Source organism: Stegodyphus dumicola, chromosome 11, assembly GCF_044657685.1.
Source record: "Stegodyphus dumicola isolate Sdum_Otavi_A_Nest chromosome 11, ASM4465768v1".
Classification (NCBI taxonomy): domain Eukaryota; kingdom Metazoa; phylum Arthropoda; class Arachnida; order Araneae; family Eresidae; genus Stegodyphus; species Stegodyphus dumicola.
The window spans coordinates 109019298-109039398 of record NC_140778.1 but is presented as its reverse complement, the minus strand read 5'-3'; the positions used below and the strand labels follow the sequence as shown (position 1 = coordinate 109039398).

General features: G+C 35.6%; 1 protein-coding gene across 3 annotated transcripts in view; it reads left to right on the top strand.

The window, feature by feature from the left end:
* LOC118191942 (uncharacterized) overlaps positions 1 to 20101 on the top strand; it is a 216763-nt gene that overhangs the window by 30376 nt on the left and 166286 nt on the right. For all 3 annotated transcript variants that reach the window (XM_085827079.1, XM_085827078.1, XM_085827077.1), the window contains exons 4-6: positions 368 to 466; positions 3593 to 3691; positions 5022 to 5120. In XM_085827079.1, coding sequence (XP_085683205.1) covers positions 368 to 466; positions 3593 to 3691; positions 5022 to 5120 — 297 coding nt within the window. The remainder of the gene's footprint in view (positions 1 to 367; positions 467 to 3592; positions 3692 to 5021; positions 5121 to 20101) is intronic.

The window sequence follows — 20101 nt, the reverse complement described above, 5'->3', positions numbered from 1 at the left end:
TTTTCCAGGTAAGAGGCACTTTTACCTCTGTGTGGGGAAATTCAGTAAAGAGACATGTTGTCATTCATCAGCATATAAGTACAGTAGAATGTAATCCCGCTTAATTCAAATTTAAGAATAAGATACTAAAAATACAAGTGATGATGCAAATAAATATCCTGGGTAATAATATTTAGAATTCCATAAGAGCAGTTGATGAGAATTTCATCAGTGTAGGCGCCGGACAAAATACACCAAGATGGCTCAAAAAATGAGTTTTTGAAATTATACTGGTAGTTTGTAGATATGCTGTTTTATTTTTTGACTGCTATATTAAAAAATAAAGGTCAAAGATAATGTTTTTAGACTCATGCACTTTTATTTACAGACTGCAAGTGTGGACAGCATAGTCTTTGCGAATTTGAATACAGTCAAAAAGTATGCTACTGTGAGGACGGCTACGCAGTCAAGAATGGAAAATGTGAAGGTAAGAAATTCCTTTATCTCAACCTTTAAACTTTTTTAAGAATATAGCCTTCACATTTTATCACCTATATACTTGTCAGGATTCGAACCGCGGTTCTTTCGCTCTCTAGCTGGAGATGTAACCAGTTTCATAAGAGAGTACAAACGAAAGGAAGGCAATAATCCCTATTTTATACCCAATTAAAGGGCATTTGGGTGAAAGGAAAGAGATCTCGCGATCCTATATAGATGATGATATATTTTCTTGCAATACATTTTAGCGTTATATAACTCTACAGACTGTTAGGTTATTTGGTACAAGAGACGTACCTCTTATACCATAGGTCATAGGTCATCACTTTAGTAAGTGGTGTACGACTAAGTGGTCTTTACCACTCTATATTTGTCCGTTCCGGATAATGCTGAATAAGAAAATAAGAATCCAAAATTTTGGAACTCGCTTATGCACCATTCGGGCTGGAGCCTTCTATAAAGGCAATTGCCGTAGATTAGCAATATAGCAATTACAATGGCAGTTAGCATATCCCTTTAGCTGATTGCATATCTTGAGCGCTACGGATGTAGCGACCTACTTCTATGGCGTTTCGTCGGAGACTGAATATCGCCGTGTAGAAGCTAGTAGAATATTTTTAAATGCATTAACATACAATGATCAAAGTCTATACCCGCTTTGACCGATAGTCCTTATCCTGCTTTGCCAGGAATTATAATAAAAAGAATAAATAAATGAAGAAATAAAATTAAAGAATAAAATATTTACACTATGTACAATGATCACCACAATTCGTTGGGATGGATCGTTCTTGTCTTTTGAACCGCTCTATCACCGTGTAGTCATAGTCTCCTATGCTTCTTACTATGGCATTTTCGTGATTGTCACATTTGGTGTAGAAAATTGTGAGAATGCTTTAGAATTTCACTGTCTAATGGCAAAAGTTTTAACCCTCTTATACCACGACAGCGAGCCTGAAATATGTGGTTATTCCTTATACCTGTACCGCTAATTAACAAAATAGACAGTTGCTTGAAATTTCATGATTATTTTAGCTTCTTTCAGCAATTTATAAAGGTATCACATATTTTCACTCAGTACTTTTATTTTTTTAATATCGATGACCATTTGCACTGCAAACAATGCACTGCTATCAAAGAAATATGCTTCCAAGTTTCATATTTTACATAGATACAGCCGAAAACACCTCAGCAAAATTTTCACGGACGAAAACATTGCGGAGGAAACAACGCAAGGCGAAAACGTCGTGGTACAAAACATCGTGAGAGAAAAGAAAGCAGAGAGAAAACAGCGCAATTCTAAAAAACATCGTGGTACAAAATTTCGTCGTCGAAAATAAAGCGGTTCAAAAACTTTGCAGTTTAAAAACATTGTCGTTGAAAACATCGTGGTAAAAAAGAAAGCACCTATAAATCATCGCATGACGATAACATCGTGGGAGAAAAGAAATCAGAGAGAAAACATCGCAATTCTAAAAAACATCGTGGTACAAAATTTCGTCGTCGAAAATAAAGCGGTTCAAAAACTTTGCAGTTTAAAAACATTGTCGTTGAAAATATCGTGGTAAAAAATAAAGCACCTATAAATCATCGCATGACGATAGTATTGCAGACATGCGTTTACCTCATACAGTAACTTATCTTCCTTTTTGTTTTCTTTTTAAAACTATATTTTTCATGAAAAATTACCAGTGAAACGTTATAAAAATTTAATATTTATAATTATAAAAATATAATTTATTTATTAATGTCCTTTATGAGTTAAAATAAGTTAAGTAAGCTTAAGTTTCTACGAAGAGCTTTAAGTTGCATTAATTTTCTACTCATTTTCAGTTTTTAAATCCTTAAGTCTCCTCCTTTTTTTTTTTTTTTTCAGCAAAAATTTATTAGTTAAATCAAACATACGAAATGCAAAAGTAAAAAATTTCCTCCTTTCTTCTTGCGCTTACTAATCAGTATGCAAATATGCATTTACGACTTTCAAAGCCTAAAAAACGCGTGTTTGCTATATTATCCCAATGCGATGATTTGCAGATGCTTTATATTTTACCGCGATATTTCCTACGACGATGTTTGTAAACAGCGAGGTTTTTGAATCGCTTTATTTTCGACCACCATATTTTGTATAACGATATTTTAGAATTGCAATTATTTCTCTTTTTCACCTGCGTCGTTTCCTCCGCGACGTTTGCGTCCGCGATGTTTTTGCCGCGATTATTTCAGTGGATATCATTTTACATACCAAGAAAGGAACTTAAGTCAAAACATCGAAGTATTTTCGTTAAAAACTTCTCTTTTACGTAAACGTTAAATGCTGTCTTATAAAATCTTTCGCTTCGACTTATAATCGGGCCCCATACTCAGCAGGAAATTACTGCTTACGACTAAAATTACGAAACTTCTTGCCGTAATGTGCATGGAGCTGGAAATCTGAATTTTTGCTACGAATGGAACCAAGGGGTTTGCAGCACGGATTGGGAGTGGAAAAGAAATACAATCTCTTTTTCCTCCTGAAAAGTTCTGTTGGAAGAAATGACACTTTGATTAGAACGAATTCCCGGGGAAGGTTCATCTGTGCAAAATTGTGAAAAAGTCCTTTATGTCAGACGTGGTCAAAGGTTTTGCCCACGTCTAGCATAAGCACAGGTGAGCTACATTTGTTGTGTATTGTTGTTCCAATGAATATTTGGTGAGTAGTTGAAAGGTCTCGTCAGAAGCCATGTTGATTATCCGCTATTTGCGCAATATATAGCTTCAGTCTATTATAACTGATGCGTTCAAGGGCCTTTCCCAACGGCGGAAGTAGACCAATCGACCAATATTTGAGGGATCAACCGGAGATTTTCGAGGCTTACAGAAGAGGAAAATGTTTGGAGTATGGTTTTCCGAGACATGGGTTAAAGGTACTTGTTAATTGAAGGAAGACATAGTGTGGAAGATTTTTCATAAGTCTCATACAATCGCTCCCATGAGCTTTTGCTGAGAATTATGCTGGTTTTCTCTAACTGTTTTTTTCTTATTATATTGAATTAATGGTTAATGAAAGCAACAAAAATTTCACATTATGATAATATACGTTTCGTCAAATTTATTAAGTAAAACACTTATTTTTTAGAATGCGATTGCGGTGATGGCGGCACATGCGAATTTGTTTATGGAGAGAAGAACTGTACCTGCTTCGATGGCTACCTTGAATACGGAGGAGAATGCAAAGGTAATATTTTAATGAGTCTAATGCCAAAGTAACCATATGAATGTCTATAACTATGAGTCGCATTAATTCAGGAATATATAGTAACTTAAGCAGCAAATCCTAATCTGCACAATTATTTTGCTATAAATTCTGATTAAAGAACGAAGTTATTTGAAATTTTTAAGTCCTGTTTAATTGCAATTAGAAAATTAGGCTTTTAATCACATACCAAATCTTTTTAAAGTGCCAATTTACGTTCTTAGTCAAGTTCTAAATATGTAGATGATACAAATACGAAAACTAGGCATACTCCTTTTGTTTATGTGAGTATCGTTTGCTTCATTTTATTGTTGCAAACAGCGTAAATTCCTTTTGTTTTTCTTCCTTTAGTTTTGAACTTTATGTGTGGCAACAAAATAATTGATACAAAATAAGCGAGCCATTCTACATGGCTGTCACAAACACAATTCTATCAATCAATTATCTTGTTGCCACACATAAAGCTCAAAACTAAAGGACGAAAAACAAAAGAAATTTACGCTGTTTGCAACAATAAAATGAAGCAAACGATACTCACATAAACATCCTGGCCCTCGTTGAAATCCCAGGGGATTTCAACAGTTGGAGCATTTTAAAACTTCTTGGTCTGTAATAAAAGATAAGCATAAGAAAAATAATACAGAATATTATATGCGAAGCAGTTCGCAGTTTTTAGTCTGAATAGGACGAGGACACAATTTCACGACTGGTCGTTTTATGACACCATGACCAGTTTTAATACTAGCAACTCTTGACTCTTTGATCTGAGCCCGGATGAACAGCAATTATTCTCCCTAACCTCCATTTAAGAGGCGGAAAGTTGTCTTCTTTGATGAGTACTAAATCATTGACTTCTAAATTGTTTTGAATTTTTTGCCATTTAGGTCTTTGTTGAAGCTGAGACAGGTATTCTCGACTCCATCTTTTCCAGAAGTGCTGAAAAATAAACTGTCTCACTTTTGAAATATTTTAGGTAACACCTTCCATCATTTTCAGATAATCACTTCCGCTTCCTATATGACTCAAATAATCACTTAATAACTCAAATAATCATTTCAACTATTCAAATAATCATATAAATTTCTACAGATAATAGTTTAAGGTTTATCAAGAAATTGGTTTTAAAGCAATCATTTATCTTCTTCAACTAATTTCAGCATTCTCAAGTAAATTTATCCTCTCATTCAATAAACGAAACACTAAGCAAATGCAAACAAAACATTACAGCAAATGCAAACAAAACATTACAGCAAATGCAAACGCTTGCAAGTGAAAGCTTGACTGAGATTTAATCAAATGATAAATTTTACAGAATGCGATTGTGGAGATTTTGGAACTTGTCAGTTTAAAGACGGTATGAAGATATGTTCCTGTTTTCTGGGATATAATGAAAACGATGGCATATGCGAAGGTAACTTGGTCTTTTTATTGATTAAAATCTTTACAAATTAGCATAACTGCATAAAACCACTTCAAATAAGTTATTTTAATGTATTATACTTTTTCTTAGACTAAGACTTACTTCGGAAAACTAAAAATGTAATAACATGAGCATTTGTTTAAAGTGTTTTCGCATAATTCTCTTTTTCCCTGTCCTTTCGTTTAAAGTGTAATTCTGCTCTCTTCATATTTACCTTAAAATCAACAAGAAAAGAAATTTTTAATTTAAAGTAACATTTACAAATTGGTCTATAAATTTTAAAACTTAGCCTTTCTATTAAAAGAGAGATAATTTTGTTTGATTTGGTTCTGCAAACAACTCCCACATCCGCTTAACTGCACAAAATTACTTTACTTAACTTAAAATTACTTTACTTAAAGTCGGATAATAATTAAGGAAAATAAATGAGTTGTCTATGATATGTCTGCATTATTTCTAGAGAAAATACGATACCGTTAATGTATGTATCAGAATAATCCGCATTCCTTCGCCGAAATTCGGTTATTACCGTTTGAAAAATCATATATTCAGCTCCATAAGGTAATTCCATTATTTACAGTTAAATGGTATTTAATTGAATATGACTGTGGTGAGTATGGAGAGTGCATGTATTCTGATGACGACAAGATGTGCAAATGTTATCATAATCATTGTTGAAAATGATGGAAAATGTGAAAGTGACCCTGTTGTAAACTTTCGTAAATATTTGTTAAATTTAAATTCAAAATTATTATATAATTTCGAATCTATTTATATAGTTTTCTATTGACTTTTTTGTTATAATTTTATTATCACCCCAAAGGCCGGTAATGTATTTTGATGATGACAAGATGTGCAAATGTTATCATAATCATTGTTGAAAAGAGTGGAAAATGTGAAAGTGACCCTGTTGTAAAATTTCGTAAATATTTATTAAATTCAAATTCTAATTTTGAATCTATTTATATAGTTTTCTATTGATTTCTATGTTTATTGTGTCCATTTTTTGTTATAATTTTATTATCACACCAAAGGGCGGTAGTCAAGAAGAGCTATGAATTTAGTTTTGGCTTTTGGGTTGAAAACTTTAAATGGTGGTATATTTTGTTGCCACAAAATATTAGAGTTTTATTCAAATATTTAAAGAAATCAAATAATGAAGAATCTTCAAAAATGTGATAAAACGGCGGTACCTAAAACCAGCAGACTTTGAATAATGCACGTTTCTACCCGAATATGTGCATCTGGAAACCCGAATGTGGAATTTGTTTTATTATCTATTTCATATATTGTAAAACTTTAACGAATTTTTGATTAACAAACTTAACGATTTCAAAGTGAACAATTGTGTTCACTTTGAAATCGTTCAGTTCACAACACAGTACGGAATTTTTTTTTTTTTATCTCCAGCGCCCGAGTATTGGAAATTCTAAAGATATGCTCATTTTAAAATTATTTTGCGATATTGGAGTTCAACTGAATTTTATGGTTTAACCCATATTTCCTGATCGTCCGTCCTAAAATAGGACAGCACACATAAATGGTCTTTATATTAAATCTTTGAAATAATTTAGTTCAAATTAAAAATGATTTATTATTTAAGAGTCATTTAACTATATTTGTCTTTATTGCAAGTTAGAATTAATTTAGATATTCTTTATTATTTTTTTAAATGGGGATTTTTGCAGATTTTTTTGCTTATGTTTTCAAAAAGTTTATAAAAATTTTGAGCTCCAAGAAAAACATACATATAAATTTACGAAGATGATATTACATACTTTTATCCCAGTAGAAAAAATTATCAAAAATTTTTATCTAAAAGATAATTTTTCTTGCATTTTTAACTGTTCTAAAAATAGAATGACAGTAAAATCCACTACTACCAAATCCTCATCAGTTTGTAATGGAGATAATCATTTCTTTCTTTGTTACATTCCAAGCATTGCTGTTCTACAAGAAATCTGAGCACTTTTAGTCTAGCTGGCAGGTGCACATCGCGTGACAGACAGGTGTGTGAAGTGTGGTGGAAGGGGGTTGAGTGAATGTTTCAAACATTGACACATGTTTGAAGTCAGTTTGTATTCTGAAATTCATCGAAGTAAACTAAATTTCTCTCGGTTTTGCATGCTTGAATTTTGGAGAAGAATAAAACTAAGAAAAGAAGAAAATTATGAATGAGCCGTTATCTCATACAGTTGTCCAAAATTTGTTGTCAATAGTTACAAACCCTGATATACATAAGATTTATGAAGAGAATTTCTTTACTTCCCATGAATTATTATCCGTTCTTGCAAGTAAAGACTTCTTCGCTACAGGTACTGTTAGAGAGCACAGAATATCTAAATGGCTACTTGTACCCACTAAAACAATGTCAAAAATGGAACGCTGTTCTTTAGATAGCGGTTTTGATTCAAAAGATAAGGTTGCAGCCTTGTTGACAATTTTGTTTTAGTAAATTCCAATTTCTAAGAAACAAAAAGTGTATCAACTATAGAAAAAAGAGTAATATGTGACAGAAAACAGGTAAAGTTACCAACCCTACAATATATATGAAAACCGGAGTCGACCTGTTTGATAACCATGTAGCAGCTTATATTACTTCAGTTCAAGGAAAGAAAGGGTATTGGCCTTTATTTGTTAATGCGTTTGAAACAGCTGTCGTGAACATTGTGAGTTTAAGAGAAAATAATGAGCGGTTTTTAAAATTTAGATCAGATGAAAGACCTTTTAATATATAGCATTTTAATACTATTTAGCACAGTGTAATAGGTTCATTTTACAATACGCAACATCAACAAAAATGATCGTTACAACGCAGTTCGATCATCCATCTTTTTGAACAACAATCTCTCTCGTTGCCATTCCGTAACAGAAAAACTTACCTCTCATGCAGTTGGATCGTGGCGCGACATTCTCCCTACCTTGAGTTTGGGGATACAAACTCAAAACAGTAACATCATGATAATACATACATACAATTTTGAGATAACAATAACGTACATAATAATAATAGAAATATTTCAAAATATAAGAATGCAAATTGAAATCAATATTTTAGAGTTCAAACACAGAAAGTTCAAAAGTTTGTTTAGAAGTTTATAAATCCAGTCTTTTAACTGGTTTTATTTTTCGTCCTGAGCGAGACACGCGAACAGTTTCATTAGAGTCAGTATTAAGCTCAGTATTTTCAGCTACCACTTCCGGAACCTTCTGAGGTTCCGATACGACTTGCTCGTCATTTGGTGTCAATTCCAAAGGGTACAGTCGTTGGATTGGTCTTAATATGTTTCCCTTTTCAGTTCGCAGTTTCACAGCCAATGGAGCCTTTTTTTATCATCTGTACCAATTAACACTATGTCACCTACATGTATTTTATCTTCTCTTTTGTTAACTGAAGAACGAAGGAAACCCAGATACTCCCTTTTAAACCTTCGTTTTAGATTTTCACGAACCTTTTGAATATGTCTCCTTCTCAAAACAATATTAGTCTTTTCGATTTGATCCAAGTCAGGAACATAATTTAATAGAATGTCCTGAAGAAACATTGAGGGGGTCAAGGTCTTCAGATCTTGTTCCTCGGATATGTAAGTTAATGGTCTGCTGTTCATGATAGATTCGCATTCACAGACGAGAGTCTGCAATTCCTTGTAAGACAAACAGGAGCGTCCAAGATTTTTTCTTAAAAGATCTTTCAAAATCCCAATCAAGCGTTCCCAGAAGCCTCCCCACCATGGAGAGGAGGGTGGGTTAAACTTCCAACGAATTTCGTTGACTCTAAATTCACTTTCAATTGTAGTCCAATCTAATTGTTTCAGAGCGTTGTTTAGTCCTGTAAAATTAGTACCATTGTCTGAATTCCTCACAGAAATTCGTCCTCTTCTGGTTATAAAGCTACGCATAGCTTGGATGAAGTCATTGGTACTCAGTGAAGGTATTAGCTCAAGATGGACGGCTCTAAATACGGCGCAAGTAAAAAGTACTATCCACACCTTTTGTTTAGATTTAGTCAACAGAGGTCCAGCTATATCTACACCTGATACTTGAAAAACTGCTGCTACTTCTGTTCGGTCTTTTGGAATAGGCGGAAAAAGTACCTCAAGTTGTTTTACCTTTTGCCTTTTACATGTTAAGCATTCTTTGATAACACTCCGGATAGTTTTTTTCCCTTTCACTATCCAAAATCTTTCCCGTAAAATAGTCAGTAGAGTTAATGTCCCAGCATGCTTGTTAGCAATATGTTCTTGGGCTACAAGTCTTCTCACTGCCAGGTGTTTCGATGGTAGAATTATTGGAGATATAAAATCTTTCGATTCTTCCTCATTTATCAATCTGGACTTCAATCGTAAAATTCCTTCTTCATCTTCAAATATTAGAAGACCTTTCAAATTTTTTCGTGTTTCTTCATTAGAGTAACATTCCTTTTGTATTACACGGAAAATAGTCCTTTGTGCATTTAACAATTCTTCATTTTGAAGTTCCTTTCATTTCCTAAGTCCTTGGCCTTTGGTTGAAAACGCAGTATCCAAGCCATAACCCTAATCATCTTTGAAAATCTAGAGAATCTTCTGGTTAACTGTAATGGAATTGACTCTAGCTCTGTGTTACTAGCAAAGATGACTGACTTTCGTTTCTCCATCTCTATTCCTTTCTCGTTAATATTTACAGCTGACTTTGGCCACTGCTCCTTCGAATTCTTCAACCAGGCTGGCCCTTGCCACCACTTGAGTTTCTGAAGTTGCCTAGGTCCACAACCTCTTGATAAAATGTCTGCTGGATTCTGGTCAGTTGAAATATGAAACCAATCTTCCGAAGTTGTCAACTTTCTAATTTCACTTATTTTGTTTGTAACGAATACCGACCACTGTTCTCGACGAGTTATCCACACAAGAACCGTGGAAGAATCTGTCTAAAAGTAAGTCTTGATGTTGGGAAGTTTCAGAGCTTGCTTCACAGAACTAAACAGCCTAGCATCTATGGTAGCGGCCATTAATTCAAGACGTGGTATAGTAATAGTCTTCGTTGGAGTTATTCGTGATTTGGCTTGAAGTAATTGAACAGCCACTGAACCCATACTGGATTCACTTCTTAACTCTTTCGCATCGAGAAAGGGCAAAATCTCAATTCCTCAAACATCGAAAACGCCCGTATCTAAGAATTTTTTCTGGAATGCTTTTCCTTCCCCCATGACAAGTTGAATACTACAGCGCTAACAATAGCTTTACTTAAGTAAAGCGAGAACTTCTTTCTTCGACGCTTTGACACTGTGTGAAGTTCCCCCTTGGGACGGGAGTGCAACTTCGGGCATCAAAAGCTAAACACTGACAGTAAACAAAGGAAAGGAAGGAACAAAGGAAAAAAGGAAGCTACTTTTAGTAGCTTCAAAAGAATGATTGACATGTAATTTAACAACACCTGAAAGCAATGAGTAATGCAGTAACGTGATGGGGGAAAGCACTGGGTAGGAAATAATCAGGCGTTTCGGGCGTCCAGCCGGTGTCTGAATGTTTGGGCGATTGGGGCGACTTCGATGCGAAAGAGTTAAGAAAATGCATGCCGCATAAGCTGTCTTACTGGCATCGATAAAAGTATGGATACTTAAATTGGATTCCTTCATCACACCTAACCATCTTGTAATTTTTATATTTTTGAGGTACTTCAGTTGTTTTCCCCATTTAAAAAAATTCTTCTTTATTTCATCATTCACTTCATCATCCCATGATTCTTTGCTCTTCCAAGCGGCCTGCAGCAAAATCTTAGGCTGAATCATAACAGGTGCAAGGAAACCTATGGGATCAAATAGTCGACTAACTTGTGAAAGTATTTTCCTTTTAGTTACCTTTTCTCTTTCATCAAATTTCAAAGATTCGGTGTCTATTTCTAAGGTATCTAAATCTTTGTCCTAAATCAGTCCTAATACAGGTGATGTTGTACTTTCTGAAAATGCAAGAATGCCAGAACTTTCCCATCCTCTGAGATCAAACATTCCTTCTTTCATTACATTAGTTGCAGATTCGATGAATATTTCTAGTTCGGCATTATTTTGTACACTAGTTATGCAATTATCGACATAAAAACTATCTTGTAATTTTTTAAGAAATTCTTCAGAATATTTTTCTTTCCACGATTCTTTGGATAAATGATGGTCAATAACTGCCATCAGCAAAAATGGACTACAAGTAATCCCAAACACCACACGTGTGTGACGAAATGTCTTCACTCTACCATCATCACCATACCAAAGAAATCGTAAAAAATCTCGATCTCTTTCATTTAGAGATATCTGTAAAAAAGCTCTTCTGATGTCTGAAATCACACCAATTTCATGTAAGCGAAATCTTGCTAAAATAGAGGGAATAGTTTCAATCAAATTAATTCCAGTCTCTAAGCAATCATTTAGAGATGGCTGATTAAGAAGCTTTGCCGAAGCATCAAAAACGGGTCTAATTTTCATGGAAGATAGTGAGGACGTTTCCTTAATGACTGGACGATGTGGGAGGTAATGAACAACGGGTAAAGACAACTCCTTTTGGGGAACTTCTTCAATAACTCCTTCCTGCAGCCATTTATTAAACACTTCATGATACCTTTCACGATATCCGATTTTTTCCAACTTCTTCGTAGTATATTCGAGTCTTTTCAAAGATAGGTCATAATTGTCAGGTAAGACTGCATGCTCAATCTTCCAAGGCATATCAACCTCGTATCTACCATTTTCTAATTGACGAACTGTTTCTTGGAAATGAACCATAATAGCTCTTCTTGACTCTTCTTTAGTTTTTTGTTCAACAGGATCTCGGATACCCAATAATTCTAAGTCCCACAACGATGAAATAGGCAGGTCTTCTTGAGATAACATAGAAACTATAGTCATATTTACATTGTGCTAATGTTCGGATTGAGGTACTTTAAACATCAAAGTCCAACCCAATTTTGTTTCTATAGCCACTAAACCTGTTCTTAGTTCTTCTCGTTTACCAGTAAATAACTTCCCTGCAACGTCTGCCCCTAACAGTACTTCAATAGGGCCTGGATTCCCTTGGGTATCAGTTAAGCGTATTCCTTTATTTCCTAATTCGCGAATCCAAGAACCGTATCTTATGCTTGAAATATCATTACAAATAACATCATGGTCTACAGCATCTAATTTACATGAATATTTACCATCAAGGCTACTCAAATAAATCTTGTAACATTTATGTTTATAAATTTCAGTTTTCGTTCCACCAAATAAAGAGTGACTAAATTCTTCCTCCCATTGCAAGTCAAAACCCATGTCTTCTGCGGTAGACTTTAAAACATAACTTTTTGAGCTTCCCGTATCAATCATTAACCTAACTTTACGCCTTTTATTCTTACCCTCTATGTTTACAACTAGGGTCTGAAGGAAAACTTCATTCGTAGCACGCGAATGCAAAGAATCGATTGTTTTCTCTTTTTTCTCATCGTTTTCCTGGTTATGCATTTCACTAGACTTATTACATTCAAGACTAGGACAAAAAAATTTGAAATGTCTTTTTGAACAGATCTGACACTTAACATTTGATCGGCACTGTTTACTGAGATAACCTTTAATCAAGCATATTCTGCATAAACCTTTCTTTTTTACCACAGACAGTTTTTCATCTATATTACTTCATGATTCATCAAATCCGATGCCGAAGGAATATTTTGGCTAGTTGCCAAGTGCTTACGATCAGACACAGAAAAAATATCCGCTCTGCTTAATTTTACTTTTTCTTCTGACTGAATTTCGCTTTTCAGAAATTCAATTATTGCATTAAGACTCGAAATGTTTTGTTCAGATTCAGTAATTTTTTGTTGTCTTTCAAATGATCGCAATACATGAATAGGAATAGCACTTTCTACAAGAGGGTATAAAATTGTTCCACACTGATCAGTTGTCACACCGAGACTGCTCAGGGCTCTAAGTTGTATTGAAAGTTTGTTATTCAAACTACTCAAAGAATCCTGCTTCCTTTTCGCTGCGTTATCCAAAACAAGTTTTATTAACTCTCGAACATAAAAATCAATTAACAGTTCTTTACGGTCATATCTCTCAGTGAGGCTTTCTATAGCCAAAGGATAATTTTCGTTCGTCACAGGAAAAGATTCTACAATATCTCTAGCTTCTGATTTAATTTTTGTTGACTGTATCAAATAATGGAATTTGTATGCATTCGTTAAGTTATTATTTTCATGTATGTTTTTAAACTGATTCCAAAACGTAAGCCAAGTTTTTAAATCACCTGCGAATTTATAAAGTTCTACTTTCGGTAGGCGTGGGCACAAAGTTTTGCATGTATTTTCATCAGTAACTAATTTCTGACTACTCTCTGACGATGTATTTTGGATTTCGTTTAATTTACTCTTAATATTATCGAGAAATCGTTCCGATTTTAACTGTATCCTAACAGCCTTTTCTCGATAGTCCTCTGTTATTTCAAATTCTGTTTCGAATTCTTTATCATCAGTTATAGTATCTAAATAAGCACTGTGCGTTAATTCTAATGTTTCTGCCTTTTTCTTGAATAAATAAAAACACATTTCTGCTTCTTCATAATCAACATTATCATCATTTAAAAGTTCATCTAGTCTTTTATATGCTGAAGTCTTTTTATATGCTTTAAAAGCTGAAGGTTGTGCAGTTTTGTTTCTTTTCATTACTTCCATTTTGCCTTAAGTTTAAAATATTCAGATAAAAATTAGGCAAGAATAGTATTTTAAACTTCAGTAAAACAATAATCAATAACTTCAAAACGGAAAAATAAGGTAATCAACTTACCCTATCTATTCTTTCATCCGACATGTTTCCAACAAACACACCCACCCGGGGGGCGCCAGAAAATGTCGTGAACATTGTGAGTTTAAGAGAAAATAATGAGCCGTTTGTTAAAATTTAGATCAGATGAAAGATCTTTTAATATATAGCATTTTAATACTATTTAGCACAGTGTAATAGGTTCATTTTACAATACGCAACGTCAACAAAAATGATCGTTACAACGCAGTTCGATCATCCATCTTTTTGAGCAACAATCTCTCTCGTTGCAGCAATCCAGCAACAATCCATTTCGTAACAGAAAAACTTACCTCTCATGCAGTTGGATCGTGGCGCGACAACAGCATTTGTTGCTGCATGGAACCTCAAACAGTTGTTTAGTGATGATATTCTGAACGCTTCGTGAACAGAGTTCATGGTTTCGGGCACCTGGGAAGACTCCCTATCCCAATATAATGAGTAGATAACTTTCCGAATATTGAATAGCATTTTGTGAGATCTTAAGCAATAGTATTGAAAAAGGAAGAATTATTTCTGGTAAATCTATAGCAGCAAATGGCAATTTTGTTGAAAGTCTGTAAGGATGCAATAGCGATATATGAAACACGTAAAAATTGTTGAAGCGAAATATCTTCCGCAGTTACTCTGCTATCAGATGTACAGGCTTCATCGGATTCTGCCTTCAGCCTCCGTGGGTGAAGGTTGCTCTATCTTGCGCTCTTCAATAGATGGAGAACAGCCATGATCATTTGCCTTCGGGCATCGTTATTCCGCCGGATAAAACCTCGACTGCAGATTGGAGCTTGCCTGTTAATATTGCCGATACGAATATGGACAATTCTTCAACGGAGAACGGAAACACGGATATAGCAGACTTTGACTATGAAAAAGCCATTGCGGATACTATGATAGAAATCAAAATGCTGGAAGCAAGCATCGAACAAAACAAACAGGTCAAGATCCAAATGCACTCTATTCATATCGAACCCGGATCAGCATACTCCTATCTTCTCCAAGAATATCCGTGAGCTGAAGAAAAAGTTGGAGCACCTGAAGGGTAAGTTGACCTTTCATTCAAAACAGTGTGCTAGGAACGCCTTAGATAGCCTCGCTAAAAACCTAAATGTAATTTAAGCTTGAATTCTAAGCGCAAGCAACATGATATTTCAGATAGCTCAGATGATAATTCGAAAATTGAGAAGGGCTTTGTTAAGCCCGTAAAATACGCCAAGCAGTTTAAAAAAAAATCAACACCCCCTCAGATATTGCTACCAAAAATAAATTGAGTCCTCTGGACTCCTCCAATAATATGTTACACGACACCCAGACTGCGGATAACATCACAAATCAACCATCCACCTAAGCTCAAAATTCAGATATACCCTTCACCGATTCATCACAATCTAAATCTGTACCACCAATCATGGTTAAGCCACCAGACAACTATAAATTCAATCCGTATCTAAAATTCTTAGCAGATCAAACAAAAGCTAAATTTTTCGGCAAAATAAGTGGAGAATTTCTCACAATTTTACCCGATAACCCTGACGCCCACAGAACACTTACACAATATCTTAAAGACAAACATGTTCAACATTACATCATAAACCCCAAACACCAACGCACTATAAAAGCAGTGATCAGAGGACTCCCCATTGACATGGAAATCTCAGAAATTAATGACATCTTCACTGAAGAAGGCTTCACCCTACACAAAGCCGTACAAACCACACGTAACAGAACAAACAGCACAACTAATGCCTCTGTTCCAGATACAAATATTACCTTCACCAAACGTAGATGAAATATTCAACATCACACATATATCACTATTCATTGTACAGATAGAAAAATATGTTAACAAAAACCTCATCCCCCAATGCCATAATTGCCAGAAATGGCATCACTCATCAGAAAACTGTTTTCTCGCTCCCCGTTGTGTCAAATGCGCCGGGGAGTACACCACAGCTACATGTCCACAAAAAGGCCACATAGACAACCCAACATGTGTAAACTGCCTCAAATCTCACTCCGCTTCTGACAAGGAGTGGGAAAAATTCCCTAAACCGAAAAATAACACTTCACAAGGTCCTAGAAAATCTACGCAGACATTTTCACCTACAAAAATCAACCAACACAGAAAACCTTACTCCCAACACTCACAATCAATCAGAACGAGACTTCAAATTCGCAAACACTCATTCGCACTCCCCCCCCTCACAATCACAAAACAGATATACTACAGCATCACCCAACAAAAATTCAAGCAATATCACCTACACTGGTTTCATAAGACTTTTCAAAACAATTAAAGAACTAGAAAATATTTTTGGCTTAAAAAATCTCTCAACATTAACGTCACTTATCAATAAGAACTTAACCCAGCTCAAAAACGCAGACACATTTAATGGAGAAAATGAACATCATATTCCTAATTTTTGAAGAATTTTGAATTATTCGTGTTACATTACAATCATGATGTTTTGCAACTAGTAAATTCCTCTAAATATATATATATATGTTTTTTATGCTTAAATTCAGTCTACCAGGCACTATATTATTTTAAAACGATCTCAGAATTGTAAAGACTTATTCAATTAACTCTAAGCAGGCTAATTAACTTCCCCCACCTCCCTTCTTTAAATCATCCTTGTAAATTAGTATAGAACTGAAAAGGGCCTTGCCCCTCCCCCCTAGCACACTATTGGTCCACCTGCCCTGATACGCTCCTCCTCCGCACCACTCAGATACCTGTTTCTCCTGACTCCCTTCTGACTGTAGACCCAGCTCTCGCCTCCAACTCACTTGTTACAATAATATGGACTCTCGTTTCTTCATTCAACTCCCTCTCAAGATTTGCTTTATCGCCTTGCCTTTCCTCAAGATCTACTAATAATTGCTATCAACTTAAAATCTCAAGTACTATGCCATCGACGTGCTATGATCAAGAATCAAAAAATAGATTAATTTGCTACATTGGGATAGTGGTCTGACCCAGGAGCCCGACTTCATTGAACTTCGTTCAAGGAGACAACAGGCCTCATGGATGAAGTGCAGTAGCTGAGTGAGAAGTTCGGAAGCAGGAATGGACGGTTATCTTAACCAACAGCAAGGAGAGAGCTGATAGAGTACTATGTAAAATTTTGTGTGATAGGGGGAGGGGCTAAAGGCTCTTTCCAGTCCATACGAGATTAGAAGGGCGGCCAAATAGTAATGAAGGGGTGGGGGTTAATTTAAGACATTACCTGCTGAACTTCGAAATATTTTAATATTATCCAGAACTTAAATACAAAAGAAACTTAAATCTTACATTTAGATGCAACAAAGTATAAAAGGGCATATTTTTTTTTAACTAAACTAAGTTGCTAAAATGTTTCAGAATCATAAATGGCTTTAAAGCAATAATTTAATAACATGACTATTATTATTGGCTTCGTTCATCTCTTCTGAAATGAGGAATAATATGTATAGTTATTCCATTTGTGTTTTAGCATTACGAAGCTGATTTAGATTTTTTGGATGATAGCAACCAGCTTGGATATTTGTTTAAAACCGAATATCGAGTCTAGTTCTTTTATGAGCTTAAATAGTTTAAGAAATCTTGTAGAGTTAATATTTTTAGTCGGTTTGGGGGTATTTGATTTGTGAGTTTGATTGATTTCAGAGATCTTCCTGTTGGCTGCGGCTGCATCAGAAGCTTTACTTTGATACTTTGATACTTTTGATATGCCTGTTTCAGCAGGAATTATATCCCGCTATTACATGCACCTCAAATAACCCCGGTTAGAGGAGACATAACATACAGTGCTTCGCAGGAATACCTTTATAAGGAACTGCAAGAAGATTGTGTAGATGTGGCCCAGGCCAGTGTAAATGAAGAAGTCATACTTCAAAAATTGGCTGGCAGAAGTTTGGAGTATTTATGGGGGATTCCGATAAATGTGGGTTGCATAGGGCCTTAAATTGATGTCAATTTCTACGACCTCGTACTTAAAATTGTCAGAATAATTTACCTCCGCGTTGGTGATGGCTTTCTTGAAAAAATTATTATTTAATGTATTGATGAATAACGCCAGATTTTGGAGATTAAGGTCTCTGTGTAGCTGTTCATTGCGAACGAACCAGGGTGCTCCTGTGATTTTTCGTAAGTAGTTGTTTTGGAAAACCTGCAATTTATTTAATACGGAAGGGGGAACAGAGCACCATGCAGGGAAGGCATATGTAAGGATGGGTCTTAATATTGATGTGTAAATGTGCTTCTTGCGAGCAAGATCCAGTGGTGAAGAGGCGTCAAGAAAGTTTCGGAGCTTCCTAGAGACTCCTATGGCTTTCCCGATGGTCATGGAAATGTGAGGACCACATGCAAGCGAGCCGTTAAAACGAACTCCCAAGTATGTAGCCTCTCTGACTTTGGACACCGTTTCATTAAAGAGGGTCAGATCTGCATCAGTGTTTTTTCTTCTATGCCGTCCTATCAGTAATAATTTAGATTTTGTGACATTAATGGACGTCTTCCATTTGCGACACCATTCCTCTATCTCATGTGTGTGGTTTTGTATTCTGATCATGGATTCTGTCGTGGATTAAGTGAACTAGAAAGAATGGCGGTGTCGTCCGCGTACCAGGCGGTGAGGCAGTTTGTATTTTCAATCATAGGGAAGTCCTTAACATATATAAGATAGAGAATAGGCCCCAGGATGCTTCCCTGGGAAACGCCGGCTTTAATTAATGTGTTTTCAGAATAAACATCGCCCTGCCTGACATAGAAGGATCGATCACTTAGAAAGGAGTGAAGAATCAAAATCGTTTCCCTGGGGAGATCAAGGGAAGCAAGCTTGTACATAAGTCCGTTATGCCAGACGCGGTCAAAGGCTTTTGCCACGTCCAGCATAAGGAAAGCAGTTGCCTGGTGCTTATAGAATAGCTGCGCTTAAATATTCAACGATTCTGACAAGCTGCATTGTGGTAGACAATCCTTTACGAAATCCAAACTACTGGTTTGGAAGCGCGTTCAGGGCTGGCTGTATTCTTTTGCAGATAATTCTCTCTAGGATCTTTCCCAGTGCATGAAGCAAGCTGATTGGGCGAAACCCATCCATACTTGTATTACCTTTTCCCGGTTTGGGAATTAAGATGACAACCGCTTGTTTCCACTCAACTGGGAAATAGCATAGGTACAGGCAGGCGTTGTAAATGCTACAGAGTTTGTTAATGAAATTACCAGGCAAATGTTTAATCATTGTATTAGAGATTTTGTCCTTCCCAGGTGCTTTTCTATTATGATGTTTAGCTATAATAGAGCTGACTTCTGTGGGAGAGGTAAAAACAGGGAGATTTTTGACACTGGGCTGGTTAATCCAATTATCGACAAACATGTTAATGTGACTAATGAAATTTCGGTCTGAAGGGGTCTCATTTGGAGTGAACTGCTTGGCGAAGTGGGTCGCAAAGGCTTTAGCTTTGTCTTCGTTGCTGTATTGGAATCCAGTGTCGTCCTGTAGAGGTTTGTTGCTTGTTTTTGTCGACTTCATTAAACGGAGGGACTTCCAGAATTCTCCGTCTTCCGCGTTTAATTTTTCAATTTTGTTATTCCAAAGTTTAGTCTGGTGGGAGTCAATTTACTTTCTAATATTGCGATTAAGTTTATTAATTTGCGATTTAATTGCTGGGTCACGTGAGTAGGCGAAGATCTTGCGGAGTGTATTTCGTGTTTGGCTAATTAATTTAATTTCTTACGGAAGTTTGAAGTGATGTTTTTTATTAATAATTTCTGTAGTAGAATTTTGCAATGCCGTATCAATGCAGGTGGTGATACTTGTGATAGCCTGGTCGATATCATGCGTATTTTTAATTTGCTCTGTTTTGGGGAGGTGATTGTTAATTTTAGATTTGAATTTTTCCCAATCAGTAATTTTGTAAGTGGTGCTTGCTTCAGGCCTGCCAATACCAAGGTGTGCCTGAACTGGCACGTGATCTGAGGAAAGATCATTGATTACTTCCGTAGTGATCGGTAAGTTATCAGATGTGAGGAAAAGATCCAATATGTCTGGATACTGTCTTGGGTGAGTAGACCGGAAAGTAAAATCTTCTGGATGGTAAATGTAGTATGGGTAATTGAACAGGAAGTTTTGAAGGATATCACCGTTTTTATTTGTTTTGCGGCACCCCCAGCTAACATGTTTAGCATTAAGAT